At 45.9% G+C, this 22,345-nt stretch overlaps 1 protein-coding gene across 1 annotated transcript in view; it reads left to right on the top strand.

Annotated features, from left to right (window-relative positions):
* AMOTL1 (angiomotin like 1) overlaps window positions 1–22,345 on the top strand; it is a 54,576-nt gene that overhangs the window by 12,529 nt on the left and 19,702 nt on the right. The window contains exons 3-6 of the mRNA XM_077173976.1: window positions 1,160–2,048; window positions 12,263–12,539; window positions 16,601–16,745; window positions 17,837–17,926. Of these exons, the coding sequence (XP_077030091.1) occupies window positions 1,160–2,048; window positions 12,263–12,539; window positions 16,601–16,745; window positions 17,837–17,926 (1,401 nt within the window). The remainder of the gene's footprint in view (window positions 1–1,159; window positions 2,049–12,262; window positions 12,540–16,600; window positions 16,746–17,836; window positions 17,927–22,345) is intronic.

The following is a 22,345-nucleotide window of genomic DNA, read 5'->3' as shown; positions in this document are numbered from 1 at the left end:
GGGATGGAAGGAGGGCTCCAGGGGTCTCAGCCATGGTTAAATCGCAGAATATGCTGAGTTGAAAGAGACCCTTTGAGATTATGAAGTCCAACTCCTGGCCCTGTGCAGGACAGCCCAAGAATCACACCATGTGCCTGAGAGCTTTGTCCAAATGCTTCTAGATGCTTAGCTCCAAGCAAGCTCCACTGCATATATAGTGCAAACATGGTGCCATTGACTCTAAATAACTTCGGTAGCCTGTGTTAGGGTTGTGTAGCTAATCTGTCTGTGCTTTTTTTTTAAATGCTGGCATTACATCTATAACCATAATATCTTCCTTGTAAAATCACAACAGCTATTATTGACTCCCTTAGAAATAGTGTTTTCATCCAGAAGGGAAATTGCCGTTTTAGAGGAAGATGCCAGAGCACAGATTATTCCCTGACCTTTAGGACCATTTCATTTTCAGTTCCATTTCACAGTTTTTCTGTGACACATCTTATATTTTATTTTGTCATGGCACACATTTCCCTTACACCTTTGGCCATCAAAAATGCAGCAGTTAGTGTTGCCCTGCAGGCTGCCTCTGTAAGTTGTGCAAGCCATCTCCAGGGAGAGGTCAAACACTGAACCAGGCTTCCTAGAGAGGTGGTCAATGCTCCAAGCCTGTCAGTGTTTAAAGAGGCATTTGGACAAGGCCCTTAATAAAATGCTTTATCTTATTGTGATGCTCTGAATTGGCCAAGCAGTGGGATGAGATAGCCATTGTAGGATCCTATCCTATCCTATCCTATCCTAACCTAACCATGTTAGAAAATACCAAATTTCCCTGTGACATGGAATGTCCCTTTTTGACTTAGAGGCAGGTTCAGAGCTGTGGGCACTGGACGCATGGAATATTATGGAGGGGAAGGCCAGGGAGGGGACTGGAATGTGTTCCTAGGGGTCACTGCCAGACAGAATAAGGGTGCAGGGGTGGAGGATGAGCAGGGAGCAGTGTTCTACCTCCTTCGTGAGCTTCCAGCCTGTACTGCCAGGGGAATCCTGGCAGAACACTGCCCATGGGCGTGCATCCTGGGCACGGGGTCACTGTTGTGGGATGTAGGAAGGGAAGAAACAGCAGGGGGAATTCGAGCTCCTGGACAGCTGAGCTAATGGGTGCCTTTCTCTCCCTGGCCAGCTGAGGAGACCCTCTGCACCCTGCGCCCGCCCAGCTTCCGCCGTGTGCCAGAGGCGGAGATGCGAGGGGCGGAGGAGGTGGCAGCCGGCACCGTCCTGCAGCGCCTGATCCAGGAGCGGCTGAGGTATGGCAACCCCAGCGAGAACATGAACCTGCTGGCCATCCAGCACCAGGCGACGGGCAGCGCCGGCCCCTCCAACAGCACTGCCAGCACTCTCTCTTCCGCAGAAAACCTTGCTCCCGAAGACCTGCCAATGGTCCAGCCGTCAGGGCGGCAGGAACCACAGGGGCAGGAGCACCAGGGGGACGGTGCTGCCATGGAGAAGCAGCCTCGGGCCCCGCAGCCCCCGCACAGCACCGAGGAGCTCCCCACCTACGAGGAGGCCAAGGCTCAGTCCCAGTTTTTCCGTGGCCAGCCCGCACCACCAGCCACTGCCGCCACGCCGGGTTTTTATGGCTCCTCCAGCCAAAAGTCCAGGACGGAGGGGAGGCCTACGGTGAACCGGGCCAACAGCGGGCAGGCGCATAAGGATGAGGCGCTGAAGGAGCTGAAGCAGGGCCACGTCCGGTCGCTGAGCGAGAGGATCATGCAGCTCTCGCTGGAGAGGAACGGGGCCAAGCAGCACCCCCCAGCCCCAGGAGGTGGGAAGGGTTTCAAGGCAGCCCCACAACCCAGCAAGGCCGCAGACCCACGGGGCCCGCCTCCCGAGTACCCCTACAAAGGCAAGGCAGCAGCCCCAGGCAGCAAGGCGCAGGAGCACGGGCTCTTCTACGGCGAGCAATCCTCACAAGATGTCCTCAAGGCTGCCTACGCTGCCGCCCCCCAGCCTGCCCGGGCAGAGCTGGCCCTCGTGCGCTACCAGCCGCCGCCAGAGTATGGGCTCAGCAGGTAATGGCCATTGGGGGGGTCTGCGGGGTCACCAGGTCCTGCCCGGGTGTCAGGGGGGCTTGGGCCTCGTGTACACACAGCCAGAGTGAGCTGTAGCCCCAGGCACACGGTGGGGACATCGCACCCTGCAGTGGGGACATAACATCCTGTGGCCGGGATGGCAGGCCCGGCTGGTGGAGGCACCTGCATCTCCCACGGACTCTATAAAGCTTATATTCCACTATGTGCTACTTACATCTCCCCACAGAACTCACGTGGGGCTTTCACGGTACTGGGCCCCTCATGCCAGGCCCCCCTGTGAGCACAAGTTTATTCCAAGCGCATTAAAAATAATCCAGTGTTTTCTGGCTGTGCGCTGAGCCCTGCGAGTGGTGCAGGTCCTGCCTTCAGAGATGAGGTTGTGTGTTAAGGGCTCTTTTTCCATGTTGTACCTCAATGCAAGTGTTTGTCTGTGTCATCCCTGTCTCTTTGACCCCTCAGACAGTTATTTTGTTGGGTTTGGAAGTCTGACGTTGTTTGGTGTGAATGTGAGCAGTTTCCATGTTGCAAGCTGCCTCATTGGGTCTTTACTGATCTCAGAATCCCCAGAGGTTTTGTTGGCGTCACTTTAAGTTGCACAGTTATTTTACCATAGCACAGGCACAAAGAAAAGGTGGTGCAACCGACCTGGCTCTTTCTGTCCAAAATGTGTAAGGCATGAAATGCAGGAGGGAATGCTCTGCTTTTCCATGTTTGCAGCAAAGATGGGTTTTGTGTTAAGACAGGTAGAAACTCAAAGTGTAGTTTCAGTGGCAGAGGCGAGGTGGCTGTGACAAGTGGCAGGCCTGCGCTGAGTCCTTCTACAGCTACATGTATGGCCATTGTGCAGAATTTATGCAATTTTTTCAGAGCAAGATGGTATTTTTAAGACCTCAGCAAAAATGCCTGTTTATGCAAAGAAAGACCTATGGAGATGTGAGGGCAACTGGGGCCATGCTTTCCTGCAGTTGTTTGTGATGCTAACAAGCATCTCCAGCGCCGAGCAGATTCATCCCCACAGAAAAGGAGCTGGTTTGGGTATTTTTATCACTCTTGGAAAATGCTGGTTCAATAGCCACAGAGTGTTCTGAGTCTGTGCAAGTGAGTGGAGCCGGGTGCTTCAGCTAACTGGGAACATCAGTGGAGTCAAGTAGAAAACTCTTGGGGCCCACTTCCAAAGCTTTTCCCTGATCAGCAAGGTTAATGCTGGGAAACCTCCTTGATCCAGTGCAGATTTCCATACCAGTCCTCAGCAAAGGCTGGATCACCCCAGCAGCTGTGGGGAGAAATCCACTGGCTCGTGATGGTGGTCACTGCTTGTTCCTGGTAAGGCAGCATCGTTTACCCCCAAATCACACTGCAGAGAGGATATCTACTACCCCTGTGTGCTTTCTTTGCATGGTGCTGGAGAAATCTCCCTCTTGTCAGGTCCTGGGGCACCAGGGGAAGGGATATGCTGTGCAGCAGAGGACTGGCAGCGTGACAGAGCAGAGCAGAGCCAAGTTTTGCACACTTACTAAAAAAATCTTCAGTGGTATCTTTCTTGCAACTCAGCAAGGGCCTTAATACTTGTCAGTCTGCTATCCCTGGCTATGCCAGCAAACTTGTACAGATGTAGGTTAGGGGGTTGGCGTGGCTGGGCTTGTTTCACCAAATCAGGGTTTGCTCTAAGGTGTGTGGTGTTTCTTGAGCTTTATTTAAGGCAGTTCTGGATCCTTATGTACAGATGATCATTTGCAGGTCCTTCTTGGCTTCCTTCATATGCTGCCTGGATTTTGGGGCGGTTTTCTGTCAGTGAATGGGGGAATATCTGACTGTTTTCAGATGTCAGACAGTGAGCCTCTGGGTCTCAGCAAAGTGGTGGTCTTCATCCTCATCTCAGGCTTCTCTGTATTTTTTAACACAAGGATGTCAACTTTTCACTTTCCTTCGGCACACTGAAATATTCATTACCTTTTCTCAATTATTATGAACCGCTGTCACTAAAAACCAGGAAATAAACTCACTTAGTTTATTCTGTGCTTATCCCAGTTTATAACTGGTCCCAGGTCCTGTATGGTCCTGTCACCCAGGAAGATTTGGTTTACAAAAGCATTTTGGAGGTGACTTTAGTTCCTGTGTGGTTATTCATCACTTGTCATTTCTCTATCTCAGCAGCTGTGCTCCAGTGCATCCTTGCCTGCATCTTGGGCTGCATGACAGGATGGGCTTGCCCATGCCTGCGCTGCTTAAAATGCAATTTCATAAAGTGGTCTCTATGCCAAGTATTTCAGTCTTTGGAGAGGATAAAGACAGGTTACCTGTTCAGGAATGTCAGTCAGCCCTGTCTTTACTAGAGGATTTGCCTGGGCAGCAGTCACTGTCTGAGCCCTGCTGGAGGAGTTGGGTGCAGGGGGAGCGCTGTGTTGCACTCCTGGGTTGTTCCCAAGCATAAACCTTCCTGTGAACCCTGCACTTGATCACTGCTTCTCCTCTTACCTGGGCTCTGGGGATGCTCACTGCCAGGCATCTGGCTGGCATGTTGGACTGTGACAAAAGAAGTTGAGATAGGGGACTGCCTGGTTTCATAAGGTTAACTAACAGTAGGGGTAGGGTTTGGAGAGGCTGGTTTTTCTGTTAGAGAAACAAGTGAGGTAAGGAATTTCAGCTTTTGTCTCATCAGGAGTGTCTTGGAAAGAAGCTGATGGAAACAGAACTTTGCTCATGGTCAGATGGGGATCTCATGTACCCCAGCATCTCCTTCCCTCTGTCTTGGTCATATCAGTTCCCCAGCCCATCCATCAGTGCAGGTTCATCCTCTGGACAGGGACCATGCGAGAGTCTTCTGTGTTCCACAAAAGAGGAGAAACACAGAGAGCATCGATCCAGAAAAAGCACTCACAGGTACCAGGGATGGAAAAGACTTAAAGGGTCACTGAACCCCCACTTCCCCACTGTCCTTCTTTGACAAGGGTAATTTGGCTGGAAATGGACTAATGCTGGCCAGGAGCTGTTGAAGGATAATGGAATAACTGTAGCTGCTGCTTAATTTCCTTTTTTGGTTTGACTTTTTGTTTTGCACATGACTGGTTTTAAAGGAGACATTGCCTTTATCATCATTGGGGTGAAATCTTGAAATTTATTGTAAATTTCAAGATTATTAATTGGTGTTGTACTGAAGAAATCATAGAGTCATATGATGTTGTAATTTCAGCATTTTTATAAATTAGATTAGTGACTTCTGTTTTATGGACATCACAGTTGCAGACCAGAATTTGAACCTTGAAGCTTAAAAGGACAAAACAACTAGAAGGCAAATAAAAATGAACCAGTATTTTTGTCTTTTAAAATGTCAGTATTTTTAAGCCAGTTGCTTGATGCTTGGGGCCCTGACTCACAACTTCTGAATGCTTTAAGTTAGCCAAGTATAATAATCTTTAGAAAACGTTTCCTTTCCTAGATGTGCAGCCATTATTGAATGGTGTCTTTGCTAACTTTCCTTAGGTGTAGGTTCAGAAAGTCACAGCTTGTAAGGTAAAAGGGCTTGGAACTAATCTAATTTAGTTTTTTGCACAATGCCATGAATTAATTCCAGTTTGTAAAACATTCAGTCCTGGTGAGTATAACAATCTCCATCTGGAGAATCCATCACGGATTTTATAGCCTTGTTCCTCTAGCTAATTGCCATCTCTGGCAAAGATCTCCATTTTAGTTTCAGCCTGTGTTTTCTAGTTACCAGGGATTTTGCAAAATCTTTGTCAAATACAGTGAAGAGACCTGTGCTATCAGTTCTTTAATACATTTAACAGATGGAGCCTGGAGCCCTGTACTTATTTCACTATTGTCAAAATTCCTTTTTTTCACTGTGGAAAGCCAACCAGAATACTGGTTCAGTACCAGCTGGACCAGAGGCTAATCAGGTGTAGTAACACCTCTGATTTGACTCGTGTTCCTTGTTTACATAGCTCATTAACACTTGCAGTTGGCACCCTGGGATCTCCCCATACAGCTTGTTACCCAGTCAGGCATCTGAGAGTTGTCACAGCCCAGGATAGTATTTTCCACCCTTTCACTTTAGCTTGCTGTATTTATTCCTGGATGGATGAACTTGGACCAGCTCAAGTCGATATTGTATCTCCATGTCATGCTTAAGCTGTGATCCAGATCACTCAGTGCAATGAATCCACTTCATTGATCCCAGTGGCTCTTGTCAGATCCTGGTGTCTTTTATTCAGAATGATTTCTTTATCTGCACTATTAATAAAAAGTGTGTATAATGCAAATGAAGCCTTGAACTGGAAACTCTGCTTCTTACTGAGGGGAATTAATTTGTGGTACGTGCAGAAGACAATAATTTTCATTCTGATTTAATCCATGCATTTTCAAAATCAGCATGCAGAATCAATGAAAAGAATAAATCTGGGCTGTTTTTAAATACATCCCATTTTTTATGTGCCTCATAAAATTCCACCCTGCCAGGATGTAGAAGTCTATCATTAACTGCTGAAATAGTCTGCTACTTTTCCAGTATTTGTATATTTATTCCCTCACACACATTACTGCTGTTTTCAGACAACCTGTTGATAGTTACCAATTCAGCCATGTCCGTGGCTGCTGTCAGGACACAAGGAGCTCGTTTTCTTCCCTGAGACAGCCCAGGCAGGCGGATTTGCTGGCACTGTGGACAAGCTGAAGGATGTTACACCCAAACTGACTTGTCCTGGCTTTTCTCTGGCAAGGATAGCCCAAGCATGAGCGTGGGTTGTAGGCTACACTTCCATCTGACAGCCCTGCAGGAGAGCTTTGCTTTGTATCCCTTCCTTCTGGTCTAACATGCCTTACATTAAAATAAATGAAAGTGAAATTAGGCTGTTTCCACAGCTTGGATGATGCCCTGTCATTTCTCCTTACCTTTCTCTATTATTATCCCAGCTGGTTCCTCTAGAAGTGAAGAGGTTCAGGAAGGCACCTTTTCTTTATGCTGAGAATCTGTTCTGAGTGTGGATCTCTGTGAGGAAATATAATATCCTGTCCCTCTCTACTATCAAGGGTATGTTTGACACAGTATATGTCTTTTTAGATTATCATTTTGCCCTGGGAATCTTCACATAAAAGACTTGGCTGGGCCAAGTCTTTCCAGAACTAACAAATGTCACCAACAAAACAGTGAATTCAAGAGATGTGAGTCCAAGTCCGCAGAGTGTTTTTTGAAACAAACACTGCAACTATTGCTGCAACTATTGCTGATTCCATCCATGAGGGCCATGTCTGGGCTTTGGCAAACGTTCTCCCATTTCTTTCTGTATCACCATTTAGTGATGGATCTATAACTGTGTTTCCTTGCACCATGACCATCAGACTGGGCTTCCTGACTTTGCCATGATCCTGTTTTCTTCTTGCATGGTCATAATACTGTTTCTTCCATGTTATTCCCAGTGAGAGAGAATAGTGTTTGAAGTCTACTTCATGACTGCAGAAATCATAATGAAGTCAAGTAGACACCTGGTCTGAGGTGTATCCTGACTGAAGGCTCCCAGTCAATGGGCAGGAATAAGCACATTTGACACACTTTTTTACTCTCATTGTAAGGTAGAAGCCTAAGGCAACTTCAAAGAACTGCACCCCGGAAATGCCTTATTCTCATCGCTGACTCATCCAGAGCATCCACAGAAGATGCATGAAGTTGTGAGATAAAGTTCCTTGGGAGAGTCTTTGAAAAATGAAATAGGTCAGTCTGCCCTAGAGGCAAAGGAAGGCAGATCATTCAGAGAAAGATGAGCTAAATAGGTTAGAGGAGGGCATTTTAATTATGAATGTAAATGCCAGGGTGTGTTGGAAACAAAGTCCTTCCTCTACTGGCCCCTTTCCATCCCTGAAGAGAAGACAGCTTCACTGTACCTGTAGCAAGGCTGAGGTGGAATTTCCTTTCCAGAACATTTACAGGCATTTTCATTTACTAATACTGCACTGCTTTATCCAACAACAACTCTGTTGTATTTATGATTTCCTGGTCATCAACAGCAAGTGGACTTTATAATTAATTTTCCTTTCCAGGTTTTTTTTATTTCTACATAAAGTTACAAATTCTCCCCAAATTTCTCTGTCTTGGTAATTCTTGCTCCCAGGTGGTCCGGTATCAGAGGACTATTAAGACCATGCCTAAATTTGGGGGCTTGGGCAGCCCCAACATCTTGAGGAGTTTCTTATGAAAGTGAGGTCCATTGTCAAGTATTTTGCTGAAGACATTGTATTGCAAGCTATAGGTAGTAAGCTATTATGCATGCTATATCTCTAAAAAGAAAGAGAGTGCTTGGTGACCTCAGCACAGTAGCCCTTGAAAGCCTCATGGCCTGCTGGTGCTCTTTATTCAAAAAGCTGTTTTCCTCAATTTTTTTTTCTCTTTTCCCTTCTTTAGAATACATTGCAGAAGCTTATGGGGGCCCTACATCCACAATAATGCCAACAAAAAATATGTTTTCAATAGAAATGTAGCTGAAATATTGCAGCGATAGCCAAAACTCATAATGTTCCACTGTTGCATGCTTTTAAGAAGGATGATTGTTGACTAGAATGTTTGGCTGAAAGATTTTAACCTGCTCTAATGCAGAGTAAGAGCAACATTTAGAATACAGTAAAAGCATTGTGAGAATGTCATTCTTTACTAAGCCCAAAGGACCTCAGGATAATCCTGATTGCTGCGTTTCTTTGGAGCTTTACATGAGAATTTGGATAGGAGCTAAGCTGCTGTTATAACATTCCTATTTTTGCAAATGCTGATTTGTTAATGTGAATTGCTGTGTTTATTTTATTACGTATGTACTCGGAGATTTTGCAGTTGGCTAAGTCAGAACTAAATTGGGACAGATTAAACAAGTGAAAAGAAAGTTAGAAACATTAATTTTATTGAATAGTTGTGCTTCAAGAGATATAAAGTCAGTTGTACCTGTTCAGTTTCTGAGCTGGAAAATGCTGGAGAATCTCTCCTGTGACCATGGCTGCTGAGACTCTGGTGGCTCGCAGCTGCTATAGGGTATAAATCTTTAGGACCTCAGAAAATAATTTGCAGTTCAAGAAAATAGAGATCTCTGTGGTCTTTCCTTCCTCTGTAGTGTAAAGCTAGACAGACTAAAGTGATAAGAAAAGATGAAATTGAGGAAAGGCTGAGATTTCCCAAAAGTACTGTGTCAAAAGTTCATGCAAGGGTCTAAAGGGTGTATCTATGGACAAAGATTGCTGTGCTTCATCATGAAAAAGAAAGATTGCTGTATCTCCACTGGTTTAGATTCAGAGATCAATTTAATTCTATTGCTCTACCCTATTCCCATAAAGAAGTGAGAAAATCTGTATCTGCAGCAAATCTTCCAAATTTTCTGCTTTCTACTAAGTATCTTTGTAGGAGTGTAACTGTATCCAGACAGTTGGGCTTTTACTTTCACAAAACCAGTGGTGCCTTTTCTTTTGGTAAAGACAAACAAGCTCACATTTAACTGAATTAACTGCTGTGGTAATATGTGTGAGCACGGACTGGCTGTCAGCAGCATTGAGGAGGTGTGGCGTGCTTGTCTGAGTTCACATTCACTTGTGGAGCATCTTTTGCACTGTGAGTGACATGCCTCACTCATGATGTTATTTATTGTTCAGATTTTTGAGCAAAAGAATATTCAAGTCCCATGATGGGCATCAGGTCCCTTGCCAGGTTTGCACACTGGAGCACCAGAAGGAAAGGGGGATTGTGGGGATGGTGAGAACTATGTGATGGTGGGGATGGTGAGAACTATGCCCATGATCAGAGGGCTGGAGCACCTCTTCTGTGAAGACAGACTGAGAGTTGGAGTTGTTCAGCCTGGAGAAGAGAAGGCTCCAGAGAGATCTTACTGTAGCCTTCTAAAACTTAATGGGGACTTAAAGAAAGCTGGAGCAGGGCAGTTCTACCAAGGCCTTTAGAGATGGGATAAAAGGAGATAGCTTTGAACTGGAAGAGGGTAGATTTAGATTAGACATAAGGAAGAAAGTTTTTATGCTGAGGGTGGTGAGGCACTGCAAGAGGTTGCCCAGAGAAGTTCTGGATGCTCTGTCATGGGAAGTGTTCAAGGCCAGGTTGTTTGGAGCCCCGAGAAGTCTCATGTAGTGGAAGGTGTCTGAGCCTGTGGCAGGGTGGTTGGACTAGATGATTTTTAAAGATCATTTCCAACCCAAGCCATTCTGTGATTCTATTCATTCCTGTGTGTTTTGTTGTGAAGTGTCATACAGCATCTCCCTGGCCTCCTGTCTTTTATCCTCTTTCAGTAGACATTTAGCTCCTTAGTTATTAGCCTGCACCTCTGCCAGAGAACTAATATGCCTGGGACTGAGAGCAAACCCTTCTGGCCCTGGGAGCTGCCAGGGGGAATGGCCCCTCTCCTGTGCTCGTGAGCCACACCCGTGGATGTTTAATTTCCAGGAGAGACACAGCCTTAGAGCATGTCTATGGTAGGCAGGTCAAAGCCATCTCAGTGTCAGACTGAGCTCAGCACAGCTTTCCTCACTGCTGGCTGCATGAAGCTCTGCTGGGATCTTCTTCCCAGGGACGCTGGTCTGTACTTCTGACCAAGTTAGCAGAGTACTTGTGTTCGGTTTTTCCTCCATTTCAGTACCTTTCTGTGCCAGAGTGGATGCATTGAGCAAAGCTGGGATAAGAGTGTGGGACGGTGTGTGTGCTGTGTTGGGAGCCTGGAGATTTGCTTTCACTCTAGTTTGGACAGAAGATTAAGGCTGAATCGCTGGCTTTCTTTGCTGTCGTGTGGCTTGGCAGGGACAAGTTTGTTAGAGCAGTGCTGTTCATTTTCTAGGGCAGGATTTTAAAATTACCTTCACTTTTCAGCTTTGTTCTGCTGCAGTCAAACAAAGTGGTGGGTTATTGTCAGTAGAATTAGGCCAACACTGAAGGCTTTTGAAAGTCCTATTTTGAGAAGCTGTGTAGGTGCTGAAGACAACAGTAACCATAATTATTGTGTATTTATATAGCACAAAATTGTCTGTCTAAGAAAAAGCATTCATGGTTCTTTGAGGCCCAGTGGGGTATATATGTGCATTCATTATGCCTTGTGCTGTGTGCAGGGTACAGAAATAAAGGTAATGGTATCCACAGCAAGCCTAATAGCTTGTGGTTACATTAAAATACAAATCCAGAAGGTGCTTGATTGCAGACTTCAGGTGGGGTCCAGCAGCCAACTTATTTTCCAGCCAAAGTGGGCCCTGACACTGAGGTACCACATGGTGTGGGTTGAATCTCTTTAGCAAGATCAGTGTAGAAATTTCAGAACTTTGGCATCAGGGCTGAGAAGTGGCTCAGCCTGTGCACAGTGAGATTTTGCCCGGGACTGCTTCCCCTGGCCGAGGCTTTGAGGGCTGCCTGTGCAGTGGAGGGAGGGATGGAGATGGGTTGGGTGAGGGACTCTGATCCCAGCTGGCTGTCAGCTCCAGCCTTTCCCTCACTGCTGAGACATCCTCCTGGATTATCTTCCAGCCACTGCAAATTATGATTTGAGTGTATTAAAAGGCTGCCTGCTGACAGCAAGCCTAGCTCACAAACAGATCCACTACCAGCTCACTGCTTATTCTTCCGTGATACGAGTCCGGTGAGTGATAGATGCCCTTAACTGGGGAGTGACACAATGAGGTCTGCCACTGGAGGATGGCTTTCATGGCTCACTGTGATTGAATGGGGCTGTGCCTCCAGCAGTTCTGCAGCAGCACTTCCTCTTCTACTTGCTTCGGCCACTCAGGGATGCTGCTTTGCTCACATCACTTCCTCTTGCCTCCCAACTCAGCTGATCCACTGATCTTACTCTGGGCAGGGAGTGGTGTTCGAAGGGTGAGTAATGCATCCCTTGTGTTTTCTTCAAGCCTGCCAGCTTATGCTTCTCAGCCATGGTGTTTGTGGGAAGGGGAGGCAGGAAGAGGCTGGTGGCTGCTGCAGTATTAGCTGCACACCTAGGCAAAAATGCTGGTTTTGAGTCAGTGCTTCCTTTATGCGCTCATAGCAGACATGTACGCCACTGTCAAGAGCAGGCAAGGAGACAATTTACCCAGCGTCTGCTGCAATTGTTGGCATTTAGGAGTCGTGACTGTCCAGTTAGAACACTGTTAATGAACCATGCAGTCACTAGGTGAAAGCCCCCGTACACATTTCGAGGGCGTGCGGCTCTAACGCTACCCCCATGTGTGTTTTCCCACAGCCGACAATGCCAGCCGCCCTTCCCGCCGCCGCCAGCCCAGCAGCACAGCCCCATGTCCTCGCAGGCCACTGCTGGCCCTCTGCTCCCAGGCTCCTTGCCCCCACTGCCGGCCCCCGTGGCTGCCCAGACCCCGACGCTGCCGGGCCAGCAGCTGACACCCGACGCCTTTGCCATCGTGGAGCGGGCGCAGCAGATGGTGGAGATGCTCTCCGAGGAGAACCACGTGCTGCGGCAGGAGCTGGAGGGCCACTACGAGAAGGCAGACAAGCTGCAGAAGGTAGGTGTAGAGATTGGGATGGTTATCCCTGGCCAGGATAACCATCTTGGTGCGTCTGTCTTTGGGCAGCTGTTTTTCATAGTTGCGTCACTGCAGTGGGGATGCACCACTGGCCACTTCTAACCACTGCCTCTCCATGGTGGTTTCACAGTAGAGCCTTGTGGGCTCTACTGCCTTTAGGATGAAACAGAGCAGTCCATCAGATATCTCTCAACTGGGTGTTTTCCCCTTCCATCTTCCATGCTGGCCTCACTGGAGCTTTCCCTGCAAGTCTCCCATGGGCAGTATGTTCGTGGTGCAGCAGGGTCCTGCACCATCTGCACAGGGGTTAGAGATGCAGGTGAGAACCATATGAAGAGCACGTTCTTATTTGTCCCAGGCAGTCTCGTCCACCACAATAAGCTCATGTGGTGCTCCACACTCTTTGGAAGTGTAACAGCCCAGTGGGGTTGTCCATTGTTATGAAATTCATGAACTGGGTTGTCTTAAAAGCTTTCAGTTACTGCTCCTTGACTTTCTAAAAACTGATGTTAGACATCCATTTGAACATGTTGGTTCTAAAAGCACTGTCCCCTTATCTGAAAGAGCCATTTAATAAAGATTTTGCTGAAACCCATTTTTCTAAGAGATCCTGCATGCTCTTTTCTATGAAAAATCCAGGTTTTTCCAGCGGAGAAGGGTGATGTCTTGCACACTGCCTGGGGTGAGAAGATGAAGAGTTGTATCTAATGAAGTAGAAGTTGCTTAAAACTGAGGCTCACTGAAGGCAAATCAGAGATGCTCCCCAGATCTGCTGGCTTTGGGTCCTAAGAGCTCAGACCAAATAACTTACTTAGGACCCTGTACTACTATTTCATTTATGTCTTCCTACCACTTATACACAAATGAGCTTAGACTGCAGGTCTTTTCTCTCTGAATTTAGGACTCTATATAGGAGCTCAATTTTTTTTGTATGCTGTGTGGATCAGGGAGACACCCTTCAGAGAAGAAGAAGCAGCTCTCAGAGACATGTCCCAGCTTAGGGAGAAGCTTCTCCTTAGCTTTGGGAGAAATTTGTGACAATCTGTTCCAACAGATTAGGAAAAAGAAACAGATTAGGAAAAAGACCAAGTGTTTTGTGGCTGCTGTCCTTTCTGCCTTCTCTGCAACAAGATGAGTTGAGTTTATTCCCAGAATTTCCTAAACTTAGTTAAAAAAATTTCGCAGCAACATTAACTGTTCATGAAGAAATCTGCAATAACTTTATTACTGACTTCCTGTGGCCTTTGTGGGCAAAAAGAAATATTCCAGCTATTAATTTTACAAAAGCTGCATTGTTCAGTAAAAGGTATTTAAGTGTAATGCCCTATAAATATTCTGGTTTCTTTCACCCTTGGAAATGGTTCTCTCTTTATCTTGGATGCCCTGCAAGTCTATTGCATCAGGCACCCACAGAAAGGTATTCAAGCATGGACTGAAGTCTTACTTCAGTCAATAAAGTGTGGACTTGAGTCCCATTGACTTTGGGGGAATGTAAGCGGAGTATTAAAGTGAAACACATACTCAAGTGCATTCTTTCTTCAGGAAACCAAATCTCTAACACATGGTATCTCTCCCATGCTGCTTTTGCTGTGTTTGAACACAAGGTCAGGGCAGGTCTTCCTCAGTTCCCACAAACATTGCCTCTGAAAATGTGATTGAGTTAAATTATGTACTTTGGATGTGAAAACTCTTCCCTCTTGTTGCAAGTGGAAAGGTCAGGAATGAGTACTTCTTGTTTGTGGATAACAATTTTATTCTAGGTAGGACGACCTTCCCATCACTTTTATTCATTACAGAATAGGGGAAGAAGTTAGAGAAAGTCAGCCTGACTTGTAGGACTCCCTGGGCATTTGTACAAACAGCTCAGTTCTGAGGGTTGTCACATTCTCAGTTGTGTATGAACAAACTTTTTTCTAGAGAGGTACAAGGTGCTGATGAGTCTCTCTGCTGTTTGATGAGTTGCCTTTTTTTCTTACCTAAAAAAATTGGAAGAGGAATTGTGTGCATTTAATTTTGAGCTTTTTGGATGATTTTCCCTTTTCTGAGTAGTGTTACTTGCTGAAGTTTAATTGCTAGGCTGGGCTGGCTCTTCCCCATGCCACATGTGTGGGTTGTTTGAGTGGGTTGGCTCCAGGAGCTACCAGGCAGAGAAAAGGCTGAATTGTTTTTTTTTTCCTCCATGGAAGAAGGAGAAGGAAATCCCAGAGCTGTTGAGAAACGCCAACACAATTTATGGCTGTTCTTCTGCTCTCCTTTAATTTTGTTCAGTGCTGATGGAGCACTTGCTACAGGAAGTTTTTGCCTCCAGGGCTGCAGGCGGTGTGGTGATGTGTTTTGGGAAATACCAGCATACAGAGGGCCAAGCAGAGTCCTTGTGGTAACCAGCTGCATTGGGCCAGACTGTTAGGCTGTGGAAAGCCACTTTTGTGCTGGCAAATCTGCTCTGCTGCGGTAGGAGCTGTCTGGAGAAAGCATCTTCACCTGCAGATAGTGGCTCACCAGCTCCCTGAACAATTCAGAGAGAACCAAATTAAAGCATCTTGCTCAGGGCATTGTTCATATGCCTCTAAAGCACTGAAAGGCTGGAGGCATCGACCACCTCTCTAGGGAAACCTGTTCCAGGGTTTGACCACCCACTCAGTAAAGAAAGGCTTTCTCATGGCTAGTCTGAATCTCCCCACTTGTTTCAGCTTTTGTGCTTGTGAACAAGCTGGAAGCAGAAATTGGGGAAGGTAATCAGGTTTCCCCTTCATGGCTCTGCTAGGCTTTCTCGGTGCGTCGTTTGGAGGTGCTGCCTGCCCACGGGCTGTATCTTGACAGAGTGGCTCCAGCATTGTAGGAGGTGCAGGTCCAGGCTGCTGGAGCCTCACTGTGGGTTCCTACACACCCAGTGGGGTGACAGCTCCAGTGTCCCTGGAGCTTTCATTCTGCAAGTGCTGCAGCTGGAAAATCATGCCTGAAGCTTACTGAGAGGAACCTAGCTCTTTGGCAAGTGGAGGTGAGCTTGCACCCTGGCTTCAAAAATCATGAATCTGTCCCACCCATGACTCAAGAGGCCAAAAAAGCACCAGATTTAGAAAGGTACGTGGGAGGCCATGTGTGTCTTTTGGTTTTCCAGCCTGTACACATTATCAAGCCTTTCTCCACAAACACAAGGGCCAGGCATGCAGGAACAGATTCCCACATCAGCATTGATCATCTCTGCAGCAATAATTTAACCAAAGCTGTATCACTTAACATGATATTATCTTATTAAAAGAGTTGGATGGATTGAGCTGAACAGCAAAACTCTACTCAGGACTGTTCTTCTGTCAGTCTTTTGGGCTCAGGTCTTAAAATGCAAGTTCACCACTAAGGGATTCCTCTGCATACCTTGCCTGCAGTTTGCCAGATTTCAAGAAGGTGAAGTTAAGAAGATTAAAAACCCAAAACAATTCGTTCTGTTTGTTACAGAGAGTTCCTCTTGTATAAAGCAGTCTTCAGTCAAGGATGGAAAGGAATGGATCAGAGTAGTTTAAAAGTGACTGGAGGCCAGAGCTGAGTCTAAAATACTTTTAGTGGCATTCAAAGCTCAGAGATAAGTTCTGGATCGGGGATCTGTTGAACAATAAATGTTGCCTCCTACACCCTTTCTAGGAGAGAATACAGCCCACACAAGTACACCATTTCTTGTTTTTTCTGCTCTTGGGTGGCATTAAAGCAGTCACCTTGGTCATAGACCAAAGGCAACCAAGCAGTTCCATCAAGTGTAGCCCACCTCAGGCTTTTCTTGGGAGCTGCCGGTGGGGTGTCCTGGGGTGTTGTGACATGGTGAGCTGCCCCACAGGGTGTTTATGGGGGTCCCCAGTGCAGGAGCCACCAGCATTGCTGGGGTTTCATGCCATTGTCTGCCAGGGAGATCGATCATTGCAGAGTTGGTGGCAGGCGTGACACTGGACATGAGCATTGCCTGACCCCTTGTGTTATTGGAATGTGCTGGGCAAACACTGGAACGGGACACATTCCTGCAGGGCTTTAACAGGAACTCTCTCTCCTTTCAGTTTGAGATTGAGATTCAGAGGATTTCAGAGGCTTATGAAGGTTTGGTGAAGACCACCACTAAGAGGGAGTCCCTGGACAAAGCGATGAGAAACAAACTCGAAGGAGAAATTAGGAGACTGCACGACTTCAACAGGGATCTCCGTGGTACGTTACAGTTGCTTGTGGTTTTTTTTCCCCCTTTGGTTGACATGGTGTTTCACTTACAAGCTCCAGAGCAGCAGGCTTTAGAGGAGTGGCTTCACACAATATGTAGATACACATCATGAGAAATAAGGCCCTGCTCATTGGCATTAGACAAAACTGCTGTCACCCTCCTGGTGGCAAAAATACCTTCTGGGAAAGTGTAAGAATCGGCTCCAGATGGTGCCTTTGTGTTTAACACTTGAAAATATGGATTTGACTGTGAGGCCACCAGTCACAGTATCCTGTTGTCTCAAACTGAGACACCTGCCCACTCCTAAAGAGCTAAAGAGCAAATTGTAATGTAGAACAGTGCTGTGTTACCCATAAATCTCCAAGATCAATGCCTTCACAGGTCAGTAGCCAGTATCAAAGGTTATTTCTTTTTTTAAAAACTTAAATTTGAGGGTGTATCCTTTTGAGAAATTTACCCAACATATCCTCCATTTCCTATCACCCATCCAGGTTCCTTATGGGGGGTACTTGGGTACTCACTGCTCCTCTAGTGAGGTGCCTTTTTCAAGCTGACTTATATTTTTTGCAATGGTGTAAGTGGGACACATTGTCTTTTTGAAGGGGGGAAGTTTCTGAAGGCAGGACCTTCCCAGGGGAAGCTGTCCTTGGCTGCAGAAAATGCCTTCTTTCCCAGGGCATCCCTAAGGAGTGGTGTCACTGGGCTGGGGGCTCCTGTTCCCCAAGATGTCTTGCTGCACCAGGGGCAGCTCTTCACTGCAGGAAAGCAGCCATCTCCTTACACAGTTGGGTAATTCAGATTGCTAATGCCTTGTGCATTTTGAGTAGTGTGAGACATGATTGCCTGGGCATGTCAGCTGTGAATGGCAGAAACTTTCTTCCAGTTTCTGTGAATCTGAATAACACAGCTTCATGGAAGAGGTCAAAGGCCTCATCTTTTATGTATGTGTCAGCCTCCATTTTAATATCCTCCTTCAGAGAGTCTATTTATACTTCTCTGCTGGCATGCATCTTATTTTCTTGGTTGGCCTACAATTTCATATACATATATTTATACTTGAAGTATTTCCTGTTTTTTGCAGAACGACTGGAGACAGCCAATAGGCAGCTGGCCAGCCGAGACTTCGATGGGCACGAGGATAAGGCAACAGAGGGCCTTTATGCCACTCAGAGTGAGTACTGTGCTGATCTGTTTGGAAGATGCAGATGTATATATATATATATATGCATATATACATGCACACATGTATACATAGTGGAGTGGAGGTGAAGACTTTGCTATTAATTGTTATTCTGCTTGTGGCTTGGTTTTACTCAGCTTATTCATCACACAGTCTTGTTTAAGCTGCAGACTGGATTGTTTGGGGTAGGGTTTTTTCCCTCTAAGCACCAGAACCAAGCAGTGGGAGTTCATGGTAACACAACTTAGCTTATTTTTGATAAATATTTATCTGAAATTGTGAAGTGTTGCTTGCAGAGATAATCTCTAAAGAGGCATGCTTTTTAGAGAAGCCAGATTCTTCTCTTGGCTGGGAGAAGCTCAGAACGAGCTCTGCTGACTAGTTATCAGTGCCACAGTTTGACTAACAGCAGAAAGAGCTGAGCTCAACCATGCTTTTTACCAAGGACTGAAGTGACAAAGATTTGACAAAGTGACAAAGAGCTTCTATTGCTATGGAAGCATGCATTCCCAATGCATTGTAGGCTTCCATAATGACTGGCCTTAGTGCTGCTGATTTCCTTGCCATGCACTGATGTGTGTGTGACCATCCAACCTGAGCAGCTGGACGATGTGTGTGGCTTCTTTTGTATCCTGAGCATCTTCAGCATGCTTCCAGAAGGGCTTGGCCCTTCTGGCCAAGCTGTTCAGTATCTTGTGAGCTGAAATCCCAGTGAAGCTCATTGCTGCGTACAGCTCATCCTTCTGTTTTATCACATCAAGAGCTTCCTTGGAAGACGAACTGCAACTGCAGTGCAGAACCATCCACTTCCATTAGCATTGCAGAGTTTGGTACTATTCCACATGCCTTACCACCAGCCCTGCAATGTCCAGCAGCTGCTCCAAATGCTGGAGAGCCTTCTCCTGGCTCCCACCAGCAGCAATGATGCCAGCACAGCTGATTGTTTGGTACAATTGTGCACAAACCAGAAGAGAATCTAGTGATCTTTTCCATGACCTGTTAGCTTTGTTGTATTAGCAAATGGCATAAAGGTGTGCAGATACTGCTGCAAATGCAATGGGATGATCTCTTAAGGAAATGGCATTGCTGTATAAATCTTGTCATCCTCGGGAAGAGTTCAGATGGGATAAGCTGCTCAGTAGAAATTAGAGACTGGGATCTGCTCTCTTCACGTAGAGACAGCCTGGCAGCGTTGCCATATGCTATTAGCTACAAGGAGGAGTTAAATCCCCAGGATGGACTCAGTTTGAGTTCTTTTCCAATACATAAACATGCTCTGTGCTTCTGCTGATAAATATCTAGCAGTGAAACTTTGTGCTGTGCACTCAGCATATTGCTGCAATCAATTCACAGCTTACAAACAAATATAGCTTTTTGGATCCTGTCACGTAAGAAGGTCTGGATGCTTGGAGTGTCTCCTGGCTAGGCCAGCGAGCTAAATGTTACTAATGCAATGCAGAGTGCTTCCAAGAATAGAAAAATGGGCACATGTAAAGCAGGTCCTCTTCAGTCATGTTCTTTGGGCTGCTGGGACATGCACAGTACTGACCTCGATATCAGGGTGTCTGCCTAACAAACACCCCTCTCAGAGTCCATAAAAGGTTCTGCTTGGAAATCCTCTGTTGCTGACTGCATTTATACTCTGATGTTTGTGTGTGTCTGAGTCTTCCACTGGGACAGACTGTGACTGGGGTTCGGCTGTACCTCACTGCTGACCTGAGGGTTTTTGCAAGCACAGTTTGTATCTTCCTCATGTATTTTAATAGGATGCACAGGCAGAAAACTGAGAAGAAGGAAACTGAGTTTTAGCTGCTTTAAATACACTGAGATTGAAGTAGTCATTTTAGAAGAAGAGAAGAAGGTTAGTTGTGAAGGTGATGTTTTGGTTTTATTCTGAAGAGTAGCAGGTTATTAAGTAAATGCAGGTTAGTGAATGCAAATCTAAATTTTCATTAGGAAAGCAAAAGCAGATTTCTAGTCCCTATGTTTTTGGAAGACAGTTGGGAAATGTGACCCAAGTTATATAAGAAGATTCCAACATCCATAGTTTCCTAAAAGTTGTCATTTTTAAGCCACTCTGGTGATGAGCTGAAGAAAGATAAGATTATTGAGGCTGGTAATACTGCATAGCAATTTTTTTATGGTAAAACTCCAGTATTGGGAAAGACTCCCAGAAAAAGAAATCTGGCAAGGAAGGATGTTCAAGGTTCCTCGCAGAGCTTTCCATTAGCAGTGCAGCAGTGCAGAGCAGTCATGCGTTCTGAGATGGAGACTGCAGGTGACAAAAAATCTTATTCTTTGCAATTATAATAGACAAAGCCAGGCCACATGCCTCTAAGTATTGAGTGCTAGGCAGGGCTGGAAAATACTCACACCATATTAGTTAAAAGATAATTATGTGATGTTTTGTCAGAGAAAAGGGTTTTTTTAAGGAAAGCCATGAAGCAGCAACTGATGGGAGACATATAGGCCCATACAGGCAAGAGAAGAGACACTTAGGAGGAGGCTGAGAGATGCTGTGGAAAGGAAGAGGCAGGAAGATTGAGGATGGTTTCAAGGACATAGGGCTGAGAGAAAGCTTACAATGCAGCTTATTATCCTGGTATCTTGGAAAAAATATGTTTTGGTGGAGTGTGAGAATTCTGTCTGGTTTTTTTGGGATTTCTGAATTATGGGAGCACTGTTTTTTCAGGTGTCTGAGAAAGATTGAGGTCTGTTCCCATCCACATGGCTCCACATCTGTTAGTGGGGATACATGGACAGTTTTAGCAGTGTGTTGATAAAGCCTTTTGCTTTGTGGGAATGTTCAGTTCATGTGCCATGAATCTGTGCATATAGCTCTGTCCCAAATATCCCAGGCAAAGAAATGTTCCCATTTCCAGACCGGAAATAATCAGGAAATAATCAGCATTGCTGCTCCAGGCCTCCTTTGGCCCAGCTTTGTCAGCATCAAACCAGAGCTGCAGAGGACTGAGTGAGGCTTGGGCAGATGGACAGATGGACAGTAGTTCTGCTGCTCTTCTGCAGGGACATGTCTGGGCCTGGCAACCTGAGTCTATTTAATTTGTAGAGAATGTAGTAAAGCTGTGGAAAACCTTCTCCTGTTTGGCTGCTTGGTATAAATACTGATTGATTTCTTTTACTTATTATTATGGGGTGGATACCAGCTGCTGAGAGGTCTTTGGAGAGGCAACAAAGTCCTGTCCTCATTTCAGGTTCCTTCTGACAGTCAGTCTGGGGAGGCTGTTGGAGCATGAGGGCCCATCCTGCTCTTGATCCCCTGTCTCACAGCCATGGCTGTTTGGGAAGGTTGGGCCACTGGAGTTGGCTGGGACACAGCTTGATCTAGGTGAGCAGGAGAGGTGACTCTTGTGCCCCATCCTGGTACATCAGCTGGTCCAAGGGTGACTGGCAGCAGCTGCCATGGTGTACACCTGTGACCAGGGATGGCAGATGACAGAGCTCCTCCACACACTTGCCATGTCAGGAGCTGCAAGAGTGACGAGAGGCTAAAGAAATCCCTCAGGTTTCACTGAGGAAAGGCATGGTCACTGGAAGGCATCTGTGGAATTAACAGCTGTGAGTGAAGAGCCACCACTGGGAAATGAAAACCTGCATAAGAGAAATTATTGGGAGCGCTGCAAGGGTTGTGCTATGGGAACCACTTTTGTTTGCAGGAAGTCCTCTGCAGCCAAATTAGTCTCCAGCTGCTGTAACTTGATATATTTTCTTCTGCCAGCAGTGGTCATTTTGTAGTAGCAAGGACTGTTGCCACTCTGCAGCATCAGAGCAAGGCAAAAATCAGCTTGGGATGTATTGAGATGGTCAAATATGTAGATACTCGGATGTAATGTGTGCTAAGGTGGGAGTCACATCTGAGTTACACTGAGTCTGTGTCATCTTATGCCTGTATCTTTTTGTCTAAAGTTTCCATTTCAAAGCAGATTCAAGACTTGTCTACTTTTGATGCACTTGCCCAGCCTGACAAGTGAGAAAGCCTGTTTGAGAAGTACTGAAGCAGCCTTCTTGCTTCATCCTCTTTCCTCTACCCAGCTGAAATACAAGTGTAATATATCCATGGTGTGTGGAGGTACAACAGTCAGAGGCAGTCTGTAGAAAACTGTGAGATTACAACTGTGAGCTGCAACAGTGAAGCCTTTTGGGAGCTGTTCTGTAATGGGGTATGGCAGTGACCCAGCAGAACACAGAAATAGTTATTAATTAGAGTCCTTTAGTTGAAAAGGTGTATGCAAGGGTAGTGTAGTAAAACAGTGTTTTTAGACCTTAAGGATACTTTGTTTGCACTTGAAGAGAATTTAAGGTATGTTCAACTAAGTCCTTCATCACTAAAAATTAATGCAAGTAAAGAACTTATAAAATGTGTGTCTAGAATTTTACAGGATGAAGCTG

Source organism: Agelaius phoeniceus, chromosome 2 (assembly GCF_051311805.1).
Source record: "Agelaius phoeniceus isolate bAgePho1 chromosome 2, bAgePho1.hap1, whole genome shotgun sequence".
NCBI lineage: Eukaryota > Metazoa > Chordata > Aves > Passeriformes > Icteridae > Agelaius > Agelaius phoeniceus.
Note: the sequence above shows the minus strand (reverse complement) of the source record. Positions and strands in the feature narration are given on the sequence as shown.